Raw genomic sequence first — 19,057 nt, 5'->3', positions numbered from 1 at the left:
CTCTGTCTATTCCACTGCATCCTGAAGATGTCTATAAACCTGAGATCTGGTGTCTGTGCGAACATTATGCTGTACAGACCACATTGTCATGTCCATGAATTCAGCCTGAGATGTGTGCTTTACCTTGTGACAGAATATTTAGCAAAATGTAGATGTTGCCCATGATCAGATTCTCAGATGATCACAGCCTTAACCCTTTGAGGTCATGACGATTTTCCATTTTTGTTTCTCATTCTTTGCCTTCCCAGCGTCCATCTGTTCCTTAAGTGACAAGCTCCTTTCAGTGTACCTCCGCCCCCGCTGCTGATGTCTCACACAAGCTTAGTCCAGACTGCATTAAAATATAACAGCAGAAGGAATTAGAAGCTGTAATTACACACTGAACCTGCTGTTGGAGGAAGGAGGATCTCTCATCATGTACTGAGCAGTGTGAGTTTTTCAGCAGCAGGTACACTAAAAAGAGCTCTAATGATGCTAACTTAATCATTATCCAAGTCATGCCTCAAGACCTGTTTAAAAGGTCGGACACTGACTTATAGGATGGCTACCTTACATCTGGTGGCATTAGAGGCAGAGCTGGTTTATACCATATATCCAATTACAGCCTAATAGGAATGTTATAGGTTTGTCCTCTCTGTAGTTTGAAAAATAATCATAAATTCCATTTTTATTTTCACAGAGTATTCCAGTAAAATTATTAAGGGCAAACCTATATTATCACTAAATGATAAAGAAGAAGCTGAAGATGTCCTGCAGCGCTCCTTAGGAGAAAACCTCATTACACTTAATGTACACCCAGGACTTCAAAGTACACTTCCATTATATAATCTCCCTCATCATGAGGAACCTTCTCTTGACCAATTACAGATTGTTGCCAAAAATACAGGTCAGAAAGGGGATAAAAGGTTTCAGGGTAGTGAAGATTCTACAGAACAATCAAGACTTTCTACACACAAAATAATTTACTCAGAAGAGCAGCCATACTCCTGTTTAGAATGTGGGAAATGCTTTACAAGTAAATCAGATTTAGTTAAACACGAGAAAATTCACACAGAAGAGAATCCATATTCATGTTCAGAATGTGGGAAATGTTTTGCAGATAAATCCAGTCTTGTTAGACATGAAAGAATTCACACAGGAGAGAAGCCACATTCATGTTCAGAATGTGGGCAATGTTTTACATATAAATCAGTTCTTGTTAAACATAAGAGAATTCACACAGGAGAGAAACTATATTCATGTTCAGAATGTGGGAAATGTTTTACATATAAATCAGTTCTTGTTAAACATGAGAGAATTCACACAGAAGAGAAGCCATATTCATGTTTAGAATGTGGGAAATGTTTTACATATAAATCAGTTCTTGTTAAACATGAGAGAATTCACACAGGAGAGAAGCCGTATTCATGTTCAGAGTGTGGAAAATGTTTTAGACAGAAATCATCTCTTGTTATACATGAGAGAAGTCACACAGGAGAGAAGCCATATTCATGTTCAGAATGTGGGAAATGTTTTACATTTAAATCAGATCTTGTTAAACATGAGAGAATTCACACAGGAGAGAAGCCATATTCATGTTTAGAATGTGGGAAATGTTTTAGAAAGAGATCACATCTTGTTGTACATGAGACAATTCACACAGGAGAGAAACCATATGCATGTTTAGAATGTGGGAAATGTTTTAGAAAGAGATCATATCTTGTTATACATGAGAGAATTCACACAGGTGCAAAGCCATATTCATGTTCAGAATGTGAGAAATGTTTCACAGATAATTCCAGTTTTGTTAAACATAAGAGAATTCACACAGGAGAGAAGCCTTATTCATGTTCAGACTGTGAGAAATGTTTTACTACTAAAGCCAAACTTAACATTCATCAGAGAAGTCATAGAGGAGAAAACTCGTATTCATGTTGAGAATGTGGTAAATGTTTTCCACATAAAGAAAATCTTGTGATACATAAGAGATTTCACACAGGAGAGAATCTGTATTTATGTTCAAAATGTGGGAAATGTTTTGCAAAAAAATCACACCTTGTTAGACATGAGAGAATTCACACAAGAGAGAAGCCATATTCATGTTTAGAATGTGGGAAATGTTTTAAACAGAAATCGTGTCTTGTTAGACATCAGAGAATTTACAAAGGAGAGAAGCCATTTTGATGTTTTATATCTGGAAAATGCTTTGTAATAAGGAACTAAAATTCAACAAATCAGGAAGAGGTACCGTATTTTTCGCCCTATAAGATGCACTCCCCCCCCCCCCCCAAAAGTGGGGGAAAATGGCAGTGGGGCGAATGCTGCCATTTAACACTGATACATCGCTGGCCGCGATGTATCAGCAGGGTGGGAAACTCCCGAAGCAGGAAGGCCAGGCGGCAGCGTAACATCACTCACTACGTCACGCCCCTGCTCCTCCCACTTTATGAATGAAGCAGGTGCCTGCTCCGGGAGTTTCAAGTGAGTACTACAGTGGATTTCTCTCCTGCTGCAAAGAATTGCTATAGTTTAACAAAGCGCCCATGCCTACACGTTAGATATTAATACTACAGTGAGCGGGGCCCGGTGTAATAGAATACAGTGACTGCATCGGGCCCCGCTGCCATTCCAATATCAGTTGCCGGCCCCCAGTCTTTGTATTGGGGGTCATTCACTATTTACAGAGGGACACTTATGGGGGATCTGTAGATGACACATATATAGCATAAGATGCTATATATGTGCCATCCACAGATCCCCCCCATAACAGTACCATCCACAGATCCCCCATAACAGTGCCATCCACAGATCCCCCATAACAGTGCCATCCACAGATCCCCCATAACAGTGCCATCCACAGATCCCCCATAACAGTGCCATCCACAGATCCCCCATAACAGTGCCATCCACAGATCCCCCATAACAGTGCCATCCACAGATCCCCCATAACAGTGCCATCCACAGATCCCCCATAACAGTGCCATCCACAGATCCCCCATAACAGTGCCATCCACAGATCCCCCATAACAGTGCCATCCACAGATCCCCCATAACAGTGCCAGCCACAGATCCCCCATAACAGTGCCATCCACAGATCCCCCATAACAGTGCCATCCACAGATCCCCCATAACAGTGCCATCCACAGATCCCCCATAACAGTGCCATCCACAGATCCCCCATAACAGTGCCATCCACAGATCCCCCATAACAGTGCCATCCACAGATCCCCCATAACAGTGCCATCCACAGATCCCCCATAACAGTGCCATCCACAGATCCCCCATAACAGTGCCATCCACAGATCCCCCATAACAGTGCCATCCACAGATCCCCCATAACAGTGCCATCCACAGATCCCCCATAACAGTGCCATCCACAGATCCCCCATAACAGTGCCATCCACAGATCCCCCATAACAGTGCCATCCACAGATCCCCCATAACAGTGCCATCCACAGATCCCCCATAACAGTGCCATCCACAGATCCCCCATAACAGTGCCATCCACAGATCCCCCATAACAGTGCCATCCACAGATCCCCCATAACAGTGCCATCCACAGGTCCCCCATAACAGTGCCATCCACAGATCCCCCATAACAGTGCCATCCACAGATCCCCCATAACAGTGCCATCCACAGATCCCCCATAACAGTGCCATCCACAGATCCCCCATAACAGTGCCATCCACAGATCCCCCATAACAGTGCCATCCACAGATCCCCCATAACAGTGCCATCCACAGATCCCCCATAACAGTGCCATCCACAGATCCCCCATAACAGTGCCATCCACAGATCCCCCATAACAGTGCCATCCACAGATCCCCCATAACAGTGCCATCCACAGATCCCCCATAACAGTGCCATCCACAGATCCCCCATAACAGTGCCATCCACAGATCCCCCATAACAGTGCCATCCACAGATCCCCCATAACAGTGCCATCCACAGATGCCCCCATAACAGTGCCATCCACAGATGCCCCCATAACAGTGCCATCCACAGATGCCCCCATAACAGTGCCATCCACAGATGCCCCCATAACAGTGCCATCCACAGATGCCCCCATAACAGTGCCCTCCACAGATGCCCCCATAACAGTGCCATCCACAGATGCCCCCATAACAGTGCCATCCACAGATGCCCCCATAACAGTGCCATCCACAGATGCCCCCATAACAGTGCCATCCACAGATGCCCCCATAACAGTGCCATCCACAGATGCCCCCATAACAGTGCCATCCACAGATCCCCATAACATTATGTATCCACAGATCCCCATAACAGTGTCATCCACAGATTCCCCATAATAGTGTCTTCCACAGACCACCATTAAATCCAAAACCACCAAAAGCACACCTTATTTTCCTCCTCAAAAACCTAGGTACGTCTTATAGGGCGAAAAATATGGTATATTGATTTTTAGATATGGGAAATGCAATAAGAGCAAAAAAGACCCAGCTTATTCACAGACGTTTTGGGCTATATGGCAACATGTGTCACATTACTGCAAGTCGCAGAACAGTCTCAATTTGTCTGCAACTTGTTATTGTGCAGCTATTTTTGAGCTGAGATTTGGCAGTAAATAATATCTGCCAAACTGCAGAAGTTGTAGTTGACCATGACTTGCATTGTGTTCTATCATAGGAAAGTCGCATATGATTTGCGATCAAGAATCCAAGTGTTGGATTTTATGTGACTGTCATGATGACATGTAGCGTGTCATGTTGTGAACCCATTGGCAGTCTTTATATGTAGTGTCACAATGCAACATATCATCTGATGTCACCGTGTATCTCCAGCCTAAAAGCCAATAAGAATATTTATTTTTTGGGTGGAATTATCCTGTATCAGCCGAACAACTACAATATATTTCTTAGAAGAGAAGAAGAGCCTTGTTTACCTCCAGAGCAGTGAAGATGAACTGTCCCCATGAACCTTGCTTCCTATCATTGTATTCATACCTCCACCCACACTGCGGGAGAGTCCAGAGTGACATGGGGAGAAGTAACGACGCTCCATGTAATAGTTTTATAATGTATGTGGACATATTAATATTTCATCTTCATTCAAACAGTATTTATAGATAAAATAAAGTCTTCTATTTGCTCCACGACAGCGTCACCATTGTCACTGACAGACATCTTCTTCTTGGCTCATATCTCCTCGCGCTGTGACCTTCATTGCTCCTACAGACTAACCCTCCTGTGCGGAGACAGTGATATTGGGGGCATGATGACTGTTCTGTCCTCAGATACAAATCTAGCTCTTTGTGAGTGTATACCAGTGCAGACATTGCAATTGCCTGTGTTTGAATACCATCTGTCTTCTATTGTATGGTAATAGCACCTTCTACTGGTGGTTTAGTGTATTATTTCTAGCCTGAAGTTTCTAGGCATTATGGTCCTGTTCCTGTTTAGTAGCAGCATCCACCTTATGTCTGTGTGAGGAGCCACACTCTCACTTGTTTTCTGCCCGTGTTCAGTGTCTACAGCCTGTTTCAAGCATAAGTGCACTAATTATGTGTCATTATACTGTAATTCATCATATGTTTGTTGCATTAGATAGCTCATTGCCAACTTGCATTGTTACCTCATGTTCTGTATGTATAGCAGATTATCTGTATCCTGTGCACAGTTGATATATATTCTGAAGGTTACAGCTTCACAGCCTTTTTCTTATGAAGACAGGGGGTTTAGCTACATGTCAGATTACACACCGTGCAGTATAATGACTATATCACTGGTTTATCTGACCGGGTGATCTGTGATAATTAACCCCATATGTACATTCCTGCGGTTTAATGGTAAACCTATCTATATACTGGAGCTGAGTGATATATCAGTGGTGGGAATCGCTTGTGTTGTCACATCTGTTAATTAACGGTATGCAGGAAACGGACCTCCTGACGTCACACTATCACGTGACATTCCTAGGTCACGTGGATCGGCAGCCAGGGCTCTCTGCTATCAGAGTAAGAAGGTTACAGATGGCTGCTCAGCAGCGTCTATATGCCTTATAGGTAGGGTGGCCAGGTTTTAACTGGACATTCCGGTTTTTAAACTCCTGGTCCTCCGTCCGTGCAAGGCCAGGACAGACGGCCAGAAGTCCTGCTTTTTTGTGGTTATCGGCGGGTACGGCGCTTAGCTGGTCCCTTTACGTATTCCCAGATTCCCCAACCAATTGGCAGGCCTGTCCGGACCGGATCACACAGCGTGCGCTGCTGCTGTGATGTCACATGCCAGCACTGCCTACATCTCTCGCCGATCAATTCTGGTTTGTGCAGGTGGCGGAAAAGGAACAGAAGGGAACAGACTCTGAAGAGCGTGGACCGCGCAGAGTCGTGCCTGCCTTACCTTAAGTTTAGTCAAGTGAACTGTAAAGTGCCCAGAAAAATCCAGAGGCAACCACCAGCCATCAGATAAATCCATCCAGCCAGTAGGCACTAGGCAGCCCCACTGAGTCCACAGCCAGCCCAGAGCCAGCAGGCTTGTTGACTTGCTTGCCAATGCCAGTTGCCAACTTGCCACTCTCTGCGACTGCCAGCCACTTCTTTCCAAGTTGATTAGTGGCTTTTTCAATCAAGAAATGCAAAGGGTGGTCCCTTAGGGGTGGTGCGAGGGCACCCCCCGAGATAGCTACTCGTTAATTGAAACTAAATGAAAAGAAAGGGGTAGTAACGTGTTAAAAGTCCCAATGATGGGAAGGGAACCCCTACCAGACAAACAAAGCACACAACTACAGGGGACCTGGTGTGGTAGGTCGCCTGATGGTCAGATACACGTTCACGTCTCTGAGTAAAGCAGGAGGTGAACTGTATGACCTATAGACATGGACAAAAAATGAAGACCGTGGCGTGTCTGCCGTGGTCTATAACATGCAAAAAAGGCGGGATAAGGGTTGGTCTTACCAGTGGTGGACGAAAGGACCGTCAAGTCCAGTACCCAGAAGGAGGTGTTCTCACGTGTGGATACGTCCTCCAGTTGGCGGTCACTTTATACAGGAGGGCCACAGGGAAAGGTCTGTCCCTGGTAATGCCCTACTTGGCCTATCAAGCCCTAAAGTGCCTGCTAGCACGGGGTCCTATCCCCGCAAGGGGTGGCCCCGTCCGGAACCTAACCCTAGAATAGATGGCCCTGTGAGGACAGGGGAATGGCCCTGTGGGGCTAACGGACCAGGGTAAACTATTCAGGTGGAGGTAAAAACTAGTATGCAGATATGCTCTAAGTCCCTACGCGTTTTGTTGGAGAGTATATCCTACTATATATATCCTGCAGTAAGGGAATAAAGACGACTACCTATAGCGGACTCCTTAACTCGTCAGGGGACAGGGGTACAAGGTAGACTATAAGCCCCCGCTCACAACCCATCTGTGTGGTTATAGCAGATGCAGGGAGGGGGTATGTATTAAAGTGGCGCAGACTTAACAGGACTTGATAGTCCAAGGATGACCCAGATTCTGTTTAACATGAGGGTCGTATGGCTTTCATCATGAGGTGCGGCAGGATAGATGGACGTGCCGACCATCTGCCGGCATTAGACCAACCCTTATCCCGCCTTTTGGCATGTTATAGACCACGGCAGACACGTCACGGTCTTCATTTTTTGTCCATGTCTATAGGTCATACAGTTCACCTCCTGCTTTACTCAGAGACGTGAACGTGTATCTGACCATCAGGCGACCTACCACACCAGGTCCCCTGTAGTTGTGTGTTTTGTTTGTCTGGTAGGGGTTCCCTTCCCATCATTGGGACTTCTAATTATCATAATAAAAGTTAGGTTTTAACACGTTACTACCCCTTTCTTTTCATTTGGCTTTTTCAATCAGCCAGCCCACTAGGCTCAGTGCCCACCCACGATCCATCCCAGGTACTGTCTAGTTATTACTAATGTTATTACCTTATATTATACTATTTTGGCCTGCTTGGTATCTTCTGTATATTATTATATATCAGCAGCTGTATAAGTTATTTATTATACATCTTCTGGTATATAATATTAAATACCACAAGATGTATAACTTATATCAGCTGTACATATATAATTATATACAGGAGACCCAGATTATACCAGCATGGTCCATATCACTATGGTAACTATAAGAAGATGTATAACTTATACCAGCTGTACCCATATAATTATATACAGGAGATGCCCAGGTTATACCAGCATGGTCCATATCACTATGGTAACTACAAGAAGATGTATACGTTATACCAGCTGTCAGAGGTCGCGCTACATTTTTTCTGGAAGAGTAAAAATACTCCTGTAACCATTTTTGAGGAGTATTTTCAGCCGATGAGGAGTACGAAAGTTACAGTAATTCAAATAGTTAATATGAAGGCCTACATAATATTAAGGGGTTGCTATGTATGCAGGGAAACCATTACTAGTACTCTAGAACTGTCTTCCATGTATAAATAGCAAATTTAAACAATATTAAATTTAGCTGAGGTCACTGTTGTTCTGAGGGGGTCGGTACAACTGAGGTCACTGTTGCTCTGAGGGGGTCGGCACCACTGAGGTCACTGTTGCTCTGAGGGGTCTGTACCACTGATGTCACTGTTGCGCTGAGGGGTCGGCATCACTGAGGTCACTGTTGCTCTGAGGGGTCGGCATTATTGAGGTCACTGTTGCTCTGAGGGGTCGGTACCACTGAGGTCACTGTTGCTCTGAGGGGGTCGGCACCACTGAGGTCACTGTTGCTCTGAGGGGGTCAGCACCACTGAGGTCACTGTTGCTCTGAGGGGTCGGCACCACTGAGGTCACTGTTGCGCTGAGTGGTCGGCACCACTGAGGTCGCTGTTGCGGTGAGGGGGTCGGCACCACTGAGGTCACTGTTGCGCTGAGGGGGTCGGTACCACTGAGCTCACTGTTGCTCTGAGGGGTCTGTTCCACCGAGGTCACTGTTGCGGTGAGGGCGTCGGCACCACTGAGGTCACTGTTGCGCTGAGGGGGTCGGTACCACTGAGCTCACTGTTGCTCTGAGGGGTCTGTTCCACTGAGGTCACTGTTGCAGTGATTTTATGAGGTTTAAAGGGTTTGTCCTAAGATCGATATTTATCAACTGTCGTTAAACAGGTGGGTATGTCGGTGCCACCAGGGCTGTTGGTAGACTCTGAAGAGACCTGAGGCACTGGCTGAGCAGGACACAGGCACAATGGGTGGTGGTGCATGCTGGTGCCAAGGGCACAAGCGAAAGACCCGGGCACATACCTCATACCGCCACAGCCACATGTTGTGGATCTGGATGATGTCATCACGCAGTGATAACCACTGATCTAGGGTGCAGCAACCTTTGGCACTCCAGCGCTGCTGTGAAACTACAACACCCAGCATGCACACTTGCTCAGCTGTTCTTGTATCTCCCAAAGAAGTGAAAGGAGGATACTGGGAGTTGTAGTTTCAGAACAGCTGGACAGTGCCGGAGGTTGCTGATCCCTGATCTAGAGGCTGTCATTTCGTGTTACGCTTGATCTTCCTATAAAGGGGAGTTCGACTTCCATGACCCATTGCCCTATCTCATGCCACAAAATTGCCACCACCGCAGTGGTTATTGGATTATACAGTCTTACAGCGAAGCCTTCATGCGCTTGGCAGAGGGACTGTATGTCCCTGAGGGTGTAAATGGCCACATGCAGTCCTTGTAGCACCATGTGCCGCCATGCGGCGTCGCACTACAGAATAAATCGTTATAGCAGCGTCTGATGGAACATGCTGCAATGAATTATCCTTGATGGATTCATAGGAAAGCTGACAGGTGACATAGAGGTCTACGGGTGACAGGTCTGTCGTTATGGAAGTTGTATGGAGGGTTCCTGTTGGCGTGTCCAGCGCTGGGACCCTCGCTGACTTCTATAAGCAGGAGTTTGAAGCGCTCCGCCACTTATCCCTTCGTCCTATGACAGCACCAGGAGAGAGGGATCCACCTCCCAGGACAGGAAACCCACAGGTATAAATCTTCACAGACGCCCCTCCTCCTCAGTGGTTTCCTGTCCTAGGAGGGACAACCTATAGGTGTTTGTTATTTTCGGTGGGGAGTAGTTTCTCCCTTTTGGCATTGCAGGCTGGCTGGAGAAGGTGTGCGCCGGGTGACCCCGCTCCACACACCGCGGAGGGAGACGGACGGCTGGACACTGGGTACGGAAGCCCTCTCTACTCTCCCTTCAATCGTCCCTTCAAACCCTCCCCGCTCTGTACCTGAATAGGAGGCCATCCCGATGACATGTGCGGCGCGGGCAACGGCGCAGGACAGAAGATACAACCAGGAAGTGAAGATCCAGGACGCAAGAAGGGGTGGAGCTTAGGGAAGAGGCGGCAAGTTTAAAAGGGAAGGAGCGCAGAGCGTCCAGAGCAGCACACAGCTTCTGCCTGGCGTTTGTGGGCAGTCTCCCCTGTCATCTTTGCTGGGGTCTTCCAGATCCAGGGCTAGAGGGATATTTCCAGTCACCCTTGCACCTATGGAAGGAATGGGTATGGGCCTGAAGAAATGTAAGTGATCTACATTTATCTTCTTTCTCTGGAGATGGTGATTTTTTGTTTGTTTAAATTTCCAGGGTGTAACTGAGAAACCCAGAAAAGCTACCGCTAAGATACGTAAGGAATGTGGTATCTGTAAGGCTAAACTAGATGCTTCATACACTAAGCCCCTATGTAAAGGATGTATTGAGAGTACCATAGCAGAAGAGTCCCCTAGTATGGTCAAATGTATGAAGAAAATGATCAGAGAAGAGTTAAGTCTTATGTCAAGGAAAGAGCGCCAAAGATAGGTCAGAATTTTCAATTGAAAAAAATGCGCTATCTAGTTCAGAGGACAAACTTGAAAGCGGTGAAAGGTTGTCCGTTACATCCTCTTCAGATGAAGAATACAGTGGTAGGCCCTTTTTTCCTGTTCAGTAGGTAGATCAATTAATCAAGGCAGTCAGGGCAACTATGAATCTGGAGAATGCAAAAGAACTTCGCTCGATTCAGGATATCATGTTTGCATGATGAATAGAGAGTGGAAACATCCGGATAAAAGAAGCTTTAGCCCATCAGTAATCAAAAGGAAATATCAGTTTGAGGAAGGTGAGTGTTCCCTATGGGATAGGGCTCCCAAAATTGATGTGCCCATAGCTAAAGTGTCTCGAAGGTCATCCCTACCCTTTGATGATTTGGGCAATCTTAAGGATCCGATGGACAGGAAGGCTGACACCTTTTTAAAGAGAACATGGGAATCCATAGGTGCATCCTTTAAGCCTAATATAGCTTCCACCTGTACGGCTAGGGCACAAATATTGTGGATTAAACAGTTGGAGGCGCAGATCCGGGATAAGACTCCTAGAGATAAATTATTAGAATCAGTCGAGGCTATTGGAAAAGCAGACGATTCTTTGGCCTCTGCAGATGCAGTTAGGTTGTCCGCTAGGGCTTCATCCATGGCTAATTCTGCTCGTAGGGCTATTTGGCTCAAGAATTGGTCAGGGGATGTGGCCTCAAAAAATCGCTGGTATCCCTTGTGAGGGGAAATATTTGTTTGGGTCTTCCTTGGACGACATATTAGAGAAGGCAGGGGATAAAAAGAAGGGGTTCCCGTCTTCTTTTCAGTCGTCCTTTCGTAAGCAGGACCGTTTTTCCCAGAGAGGCAGAGGAAATAGGGATAGGAATAGGAGTCCAGCAAATAGAACTGACAGATGGAAATTCTCCAGGTCCAAAGGGCTCCTGTTCAAAAATCAATCCAGGGACCCCCCTAAGAAAGACAGCTCCCAATGACGCCAGGGTGGGAGGAAGATTACAATCTTTTCTCCCAGCCTGGTCCAGAATATCCAACAGCGCGTGGATCCTGCGTTCATTAGAAGAAGGATTCAAGCTAGAGTTCAAAAAGTTCCCTCCGCAACGATTCAAAATTACACAAGTAGATCATTCAGCTCAGACTGCCTTAGAAAAGGAGGTCTTAAAACTCATTAAAAAAGGCACACTCATTCAGTGTCCGGAAGAGAAAAGGGGCACAGGATATTATTCTACTCTGTTTTTAGTAAAAAAAAACAAGTGGAGAATACAGGACTATCATAAACTTGAAGTCTCTAAACGAGTACCTGTTATACCAACGCTTCAAAATGGAGACTATAAAGACGGTAATTCAGCTTCTTTACAAGGACTGTTTTATGGCAGTGTTAGACATCAAAGATGCCTACTATCACCTTCCGATTTTTCCAGGGCACCAGAAGTATCTCAGAGTGGCCTTAAGGTTCCAGGGGGAGCTGAAGCACTTTCAATTCCAAATATTACCTTTCGGAATTTCGATGGCGGCAAGGATTTTTACGAAGTTAGTCTCAGAGATGGCAGCCCATATCAGGGAAAAAGATATCCTGTTTGTCCCATACTTGGACGACTTTCTGATTGTCACACTGTCTTACCAGAGATGTTTATTTCAGGTCCAACAGGTGGTAGAAATCTTGAGAACCCTGGGCTGGATCCTGAACAGAGAAAAGTCGAGACTGATTCCAACAAAGAAACAACAGTTCCTGGGAATCTTACTGGATTCAGTGTCTCAGAGATCCTTCCTAACCTCAGAAAAAAATCTGAAAATAAGGTCAGTGGTTCACACCTTTGTAGCCGTCAGAGGAGGGAGAGAGCGCAAAGCAGGATTCAAGTACAGTACAGCGGACAAGGAGACTGAAGCAAGAACCGGCTTTATTATGGAGCAAAATGAAACTGCCGGAAAACCTGAGTAACAATACAGTACCACCGCACCAGAGGCACAATGGGTCAAAGACAGGAATGGTATTAACAGGTGAACATAAATCAACAACAATGGCAATGGAGTTTTGCATATACACAGAATGAGCTAAACAGTAAGCAGTCAGCTTGCAGGCTACTCTCACTACCAATATCCTATCTAGCCCTGCTACCCAGGGGACGCTTCTACAGCGCACTGACTAAGTCCCTGACTCTATAACCTATCACAGGAAAGCACCGATGCCACTCACAGTTCTGCAGATTCTCCTGGGTACAATAAGATGCAGTCTGGATCCAGGTCCGGTCGCTTGCTTGGCTGTCTTTCTCTCTCTGGTCACAGCAGATGCAGATCTCCACCTAGTTTCAGCTCTGGCAGGAAGGATCCGGCTTGTACTGGTCTCTACACACGGTCCCACTCCTCTGGAACACACAGTGAAGTCCTCTGTGTGCAGCTCCACAGCTGTCAGGGAAATCTCAGCTAATATAGCCTCCTGCTGCTCCAGTCTTTTTCTCTTATCTCTCAGCAGTCCATCTCTCCCTGTTATCTCAGCAAGGCCCCCAGCAACTTCTAGAACAGCCCGGGAAAAGCTTCTTAACTCTTTCTTAGCCTCTGGCCAGCACAACTCAGGTTCCTGTTTAGTCATAGTGGCCTCTGGTGGCCGGAGGGAAACATGACAGTCTGCATAGATATAAGTGCTGGAAATGCTGCTGGTTGATTCAGGGCTGCCTCTTACACCCTGATAAACAATCCGTGTGTGTCTATAAAGAAGGGGATGTCAGTACTGGGAACTCTGACTGCCTGTATACCTGCAGTTCAATGGGCTCAGATCCATTACAGAGCCCTCCAAGAAGAAATTTTGGGGAACTGGTCAGGAAAAATAGAGGACCTGGAAAGCAGCATAGTGATATCGGCCCAGACTTGTCAGACACTGAAGTGGTGGCTGTCACTAGAGATCCTGGGGTAGGGAGTCCCATGGAGGATCGAAGATGCCCTTATAGTTACCACGGACACCAGCCCAGTAGAGTGGGGGGCTCATGTGGGAGAGACCTTGCTTCAAGGATTGTGGGACTGCAGGATGTTGGACAATCAAAAAAAGCTTATGGCAGTTTTTCTGGCCCTTCAGGAGTTACTTCCTCTGATCAGGAGTCGACACGTGAGAATTTTATCCGACAATGCCTCGGTCGTAGCATATCTGAATCATCAGGGTGGTACCCGGTCCGTGTCCCTGCAGTACCTGGCGGTTCAGATTTTTTTCCCTAGTGGAGGGGGTAGCTTTATCCCTCTCGGCCCTTCATATCAGAGGTGTGGACAATTGGAAGGTCGATTTTCTAAGCCGTCGATCTCTGGATCAGAGGGACTGGTCTCTGAACCCTTTTCAGCAAGATTGTCAGGTTATGGGGGATGCCTCAAGTAGATCTTTTTGCCACCAGGGAGAACAGGAAGGTAAAAGATTCTACTCCCTGTCTCCCGGGGACCGACCAGAGGCGATAGACGCTTTGGTTCAGCCTTGGAGTCAGGGTCTATTGTATGCCTTCCCTCCACTTCAGCTGATACCGAGGGTTCTCAAGAAGGTCAGGGAAGACAAAGCCAGAATCATCATGATTGCTCCCTTCTGGCCACGTCGAGCGTGGTTCTATTGGCTGAGGGTGATGTCAGTAGCAGATCCTTGGGTCCTTCCGGAGATCCCAGATCTTCTTTTTCAAGGTCCTATTGTCCACCCCCCTGTGAAAAGGCTCCATTTGACGGCGTGGCTTTTGAACGGCGCCTTTTACTAGATAGAGGTCTTTCTGAATCGGTGGTTGCTACCATGCTGTTAAGTAGGAAGCTGGTGACTACTAATATCTATGCTAGAACTTGGATTACCTTTTTTAAGTATCTAGGAGTCTCCCTGCCAGGAATTTCAAAACTCCTCCTTGGGATCTTAATCTGGTGTTAAGGGCCTTGGTTAAACCTCCCTTTAGTCCTGTAGACTCTCTGCCAATTAAGTTCCTGACCTTGAAATGTATTTTTTTGGTAGCTATTACATCAGCCAGGAGAATTAGTGAGCTTCAGGCTCTTTCCATTAGCCCTCCATATACGATTTTCCAAGATGATTGTGTCCGTCTTAGGCCAGACCCAGTGATTCTTCCTTTCTTCTATGAGAATCCGAGGAACGAGGAAGAGGCAGATTTCCATTCTTTGGATGTTAGAGAATGTGTCCTACGGTACCTAGAGGCTACAAAAATGTTGGAGGAGGTCCTCTTCATTCTTTGTCTTATTTTCAGGCCATAATAAGGGGAAATCAGCTAGTAAAGGTCCGTTGGATCAAGCAGGCTATTTCTTTGGCATATCTTTCTATGCAGGAAGCTGTCCCGTCTGGCTGGTCGGCCCATTCTACAAGAGCGGTGGCAACTTCCTGCGCAGAAAAGGCAGAGGTTTCTATACAAGACATTTGCAGAGCAGCAACGTGGTCTTCTGCTTCTACCTTCTATAGACACTATAGATTAAACCTGTCAGAAGTGTCTAATCTTTACTTTGGACGCAAAGTCCTTCAGGCTGTGGGCCCCCCCTAATTTTTCACTCTCTGGGATATCTCCTCATGCTGTCATAGGACGAAGGGATAAATGATCATTACGTACCGGTAATGTTGTTTTCCAGAGTCCATGACAGCACCACTTTAATCCCCCCTGTTTCTTTTCCACCTTACTCTTCCATTCTGTTCTTTTTGGTGTTGGATCCTGCATCACTGGGTGTGCAGTAAAAAAAATAATATATATATATATATATATATATATATATAATAACTATAGTACTAAACTCGGATAATGACCGAAACCATGGGATGGAGCTGGTCCGGATGTACTGAAGATGTCTCTTGTCTCGTCTATAAAAACCACTGAGGAGGAGGGGCGTCTGTGAAGATTTATACCTGTGGGTTTCCTGTCCTGGGAGGTGGTTCCCTGTCTCCTGGTGCTGTCATGGACTCCAGAAAACAACATTACTGGTACGTAATGATAATTTTTCCTCACTGCTGAGCGCGGTAGTGAAGACGGTCCCCTAGACCTTCTATTGAGGCCGTCTTCAGTACCGCATTTACAGGGAGGAGAGACAGCGCTCGGCTAAGCGCTTAAGACTCATCATTAGAGAGAAAAACAAGGCGCTCAGATTCGGGACCTCCAATATATTTTGCAGCAAGCCCACTTACCCCGCCAGTAAAAATCGCGTGCCTCCTTCCTCCTCACTTCAGAGCGGTGTGCCATAAGCTCCGGCAGCCGCTCAAACTGACCAATCACAAAGCTCCTCACTGTAAGGAGCCTTGTTATTGGTTGTTTCAGGCAGCAGCAGCATCTCCTTTATATAATTATATTTATGTACATATATGGTATAAGTTATAGATGCCCAGGTTATTCCAGCATGCTCCATATCACTATGGTAACTATAAGAAGATGTATAACTTATACCAGCTGTACCCATATAATTATATACAGGAGATGCCCAGGTTATACCAGCATGGTCCATATCACTATATACAGGAAGATGTATACCTTATACCAGCTGTACATATTTACGGTACAATGTACTCCTTTTTGGGGTGTGGTGTCCTCCTGTTTGGGGTTCTCTAAGTGGCCACCCTACTGAGAGGTAGATGTGAATCCTGTGGAGGGGCTGAGAATTCCATGAGGTGGGATGCTGTGTGAGATTGTATGGAGGGGAGGGGGGGACTGCTGTGTGAGATTGTATGGAGGGGAGGGGGGGACTGCTGTGTGAGATTGTATGGAGGGGAGGGACTGCTGTGTGAGATTGTATGGAGGGGGGGACTGCTGTGTGAGATTGTATGGAGGGGGGGACTGCTGTGTGAGATTGTATGGAGGGGGGACTGCTGTGTGAGATTGTATGGAGGGGAGGGACTGCTGTGTGAGATTGTATGGAGGGGAGGGACTGCTGTGTGAGATTGTATGGAGGGGGGGACTGCTGTGTGAGATTGTATGGTGGGGGGACTGCTATGTGAGATTGTATGGAGGGGGGACTGCTATGTGAGATTGTATGGAAGGGAGGCTGCCATGTGAGATTGTATGGGAAGGGCTGCTGTGTGAGATTGTATGGTGGGGGGACTGCTATGTGAGATTGTATGGAGGGGGGGACTGCTGTGTGAGATTGTATGGGGGGGGGACTGCTATGTGAGATTGTATGGAGGGGGGGGGGCTGCTGTGTGAGAGTGTATGGAGGGGAGGGGGAGTGCTGTGTGAGATTGTATGGAGGGAGGGGGAGTGCTGTGTGAGATTGTATGGAGGGGGGACTGCTGTGTGAGATTGTATGGAGGGGAGGGACTGCTGTGTGAGATTGTATGTAGGGGAGGGACTGCTGTGTGAGATTGTATGGAGGGAGGACTGCTGTGTGAGATTGTATGGTGGGGGGACTGCTGTGTGAGATTGTATGGTGGGGGGACTGCTATGTGAGATTGTATGGAGGGGGGACTGCTATGTGAGATTGTATGGAAGGGAGGCTGCCGTGTGAGATTGTATGGGGGGACGGCTGTGTGAGATTGTATGGAGGGGGGACTGCTATGTGAGATTGTATGGAAGGGAGGCTGCCGTGTGAGATTGTATGGGAAGGGCTGCTGTGTGAGATTGTATGGGGGGACGGCTGTGTGAGATTGTATGGTGGGGGGACTGCTATGTGAGATTGTATGGAGGGGGGGACTGCTGTGTGAGATTGTATGGAGGGGGGGGGACTGCTGTGTGAGATTGTATGGAGGGGGGACTGCTATGTGAGATTGTATGGAAGGGAGGCTGCCGTGTGAGATTGTATGGGAAGAGCTGCTGTGTGAGATTGTATGGGGGGACGGCTGTGTGAGATTGTATGCTGGGGAAGGTGGCTAGGATGGCCAAACGTCCGGTTTTCTGTATCCCTGCCCTCCATCCGGCGCAGGGCCTGGACGGACACAGGAATGTCCACCCTTTCAGTAGCACTGCGCTGTCTGAGCATGAGCTGCAGCAACTGACTGAGGCTTCTCTCACCCCCAGTCAGTCACTAAAGCCGCAGACATGGCTCCCTGTGGCTGACTGAGGGGGAGAGAAGCACCCCGGCTGCCCCCAGCTCACCTTCCCCTCAAACATCTTCCCTTTCCTCCCCCAGATTTTTCTGGGTCGGCGATGGGGGCATGGCTTCATGGAGGCAGGGCGTGGTTTATAATTTGGGGGCATGGTAGGTGAGGTCCGGCTTTCTTAGGTGAAGCCATTGGCCACCCTAGGGGCATCTGTGTGGGATTGTATGCTGGGGGGGGCGGCTGTGTGGGATTGTATGCTGGGGGGCGGCTGTGTGGGATTGTATGGAGGGGGAGGGCATTCCGTTTTGTATTCTGTCATAATAGAAGTCTAAGGGCCGCATAACAGATCTGTCTGGTTTCCATTATGCAGGACAGGACTTTGTTTTTCATCCTGTATAACGGAAATCAGACGGATCAGTTATGTTGCCCATAGACTTCTATTATGATGGAACGCTTCCTAAAGGCTTCCGTTTTGCATTCCGTCATAGAATTCCGTTATATTAGGATTCCTCCACCGCCTGTACACCGGACCTGTAAAGATGGGGTTCGCTCATCCTTAGTTATCATGTCTCCCCTTCCTGATATCTTCTACTGTACAGGGAGTGCAGAATTATTAGGCAAGTTGTATTTTTGAGGATTAATTTTATTATTGAACAACAACCATGTTCTCAATGAACCCAAAAAACTCATTAATATCAAAGCTGAATATTTTTGGAAGTAGTTTTTAGTTTGTTTTTAGTTTTAGCTATTTTATGGGGATATCTGTGTGTGCAGGTGACTATTACTGTGCATAATTATTAGGCAACTTAACAAAAAACAAATATATACCCATTTCAATTATTTATTTTTACCAGTGAAACCAATATAACATCTCAACATTCACAAATATACATTTCTGACATTCAAAAACAAAAACAAATCAGTGACCAATATAGCCACCTTTCTTTGCAAGGACACTCAAAAGCCTGCCATCCATGGATTCTGTCAGTGTTTTGATCTGTTCACCATCAACATTGCGTGCAGCAGCAACCACAGCCTCCCAGACACTGTTCAGAGAGGTGTACTGTTTTCCCTCCTTGTAAATCTCACATTTGATGATGGACCACAGGTTCTCAATGGGGTTCAGATCAGGTGAACAAGGAGGCCATGTCATTAGATTTTCTTCTTTTATACCCTTTCTTGCCAGCCACGCTGTGGAGTACTTGGACGCGTGTGATGGAGCATTGTCCTGCATGAAAATCATGTTTTTCTTGAAGGATGCAGACTTCTTCCTGTACCACTGCTTGAAGAAGGTGTCTTCCAGAAACTGGCAGTAGGACTGGGAGTTGAGCTT

At 46.6% G+C, this 19,057-nt stretch overlaps 2 protein-coding genes across 2 annotated transcripts in view; one reads left to right on the top strand and one right to left on the bottom strand.

The window, feature by feature from the left end:
* LOC120991121 overlaps positions 1–19,057 on the top strand; it is a 496,450-nt gene that overhangs the window by 65,852 nt on the left and 411,541 nt on the right. Inside the window, 1 exon segment of the mRNA XM_040420010.1 lies at positions 995–1,517. Coding sequence (XP_040275944.1) covers positions 995–1,517 — 523 coding nt within the window.
* The window catches only part of LOC120991123 (zinc finger protein 850-like), a 465,109-nt gene that overhangs the window by 233,440 nt on the left and 212,612 nt on the right, over positions 1–19,057 (bottom strand). The window lies entirely within an intron of this gene.

Source organism: Bufo bufo, chromosome 2 (assembly GCF_905171765.1).
Source record: "Bufo bufo chromosome 2, aBufBuf1.1, whole genome shotgun sequence".
NCBI lineage: Eukaryota > Metazoa > Chordata > Amphibia > Anura > Bufonidae > Bufo > Bufo bufo.
The sequence above is the reverse complement of the archived record's forward strand: the minus strand, read 5'-3'. Positions and strand labels throughout refer to the sequence as shown.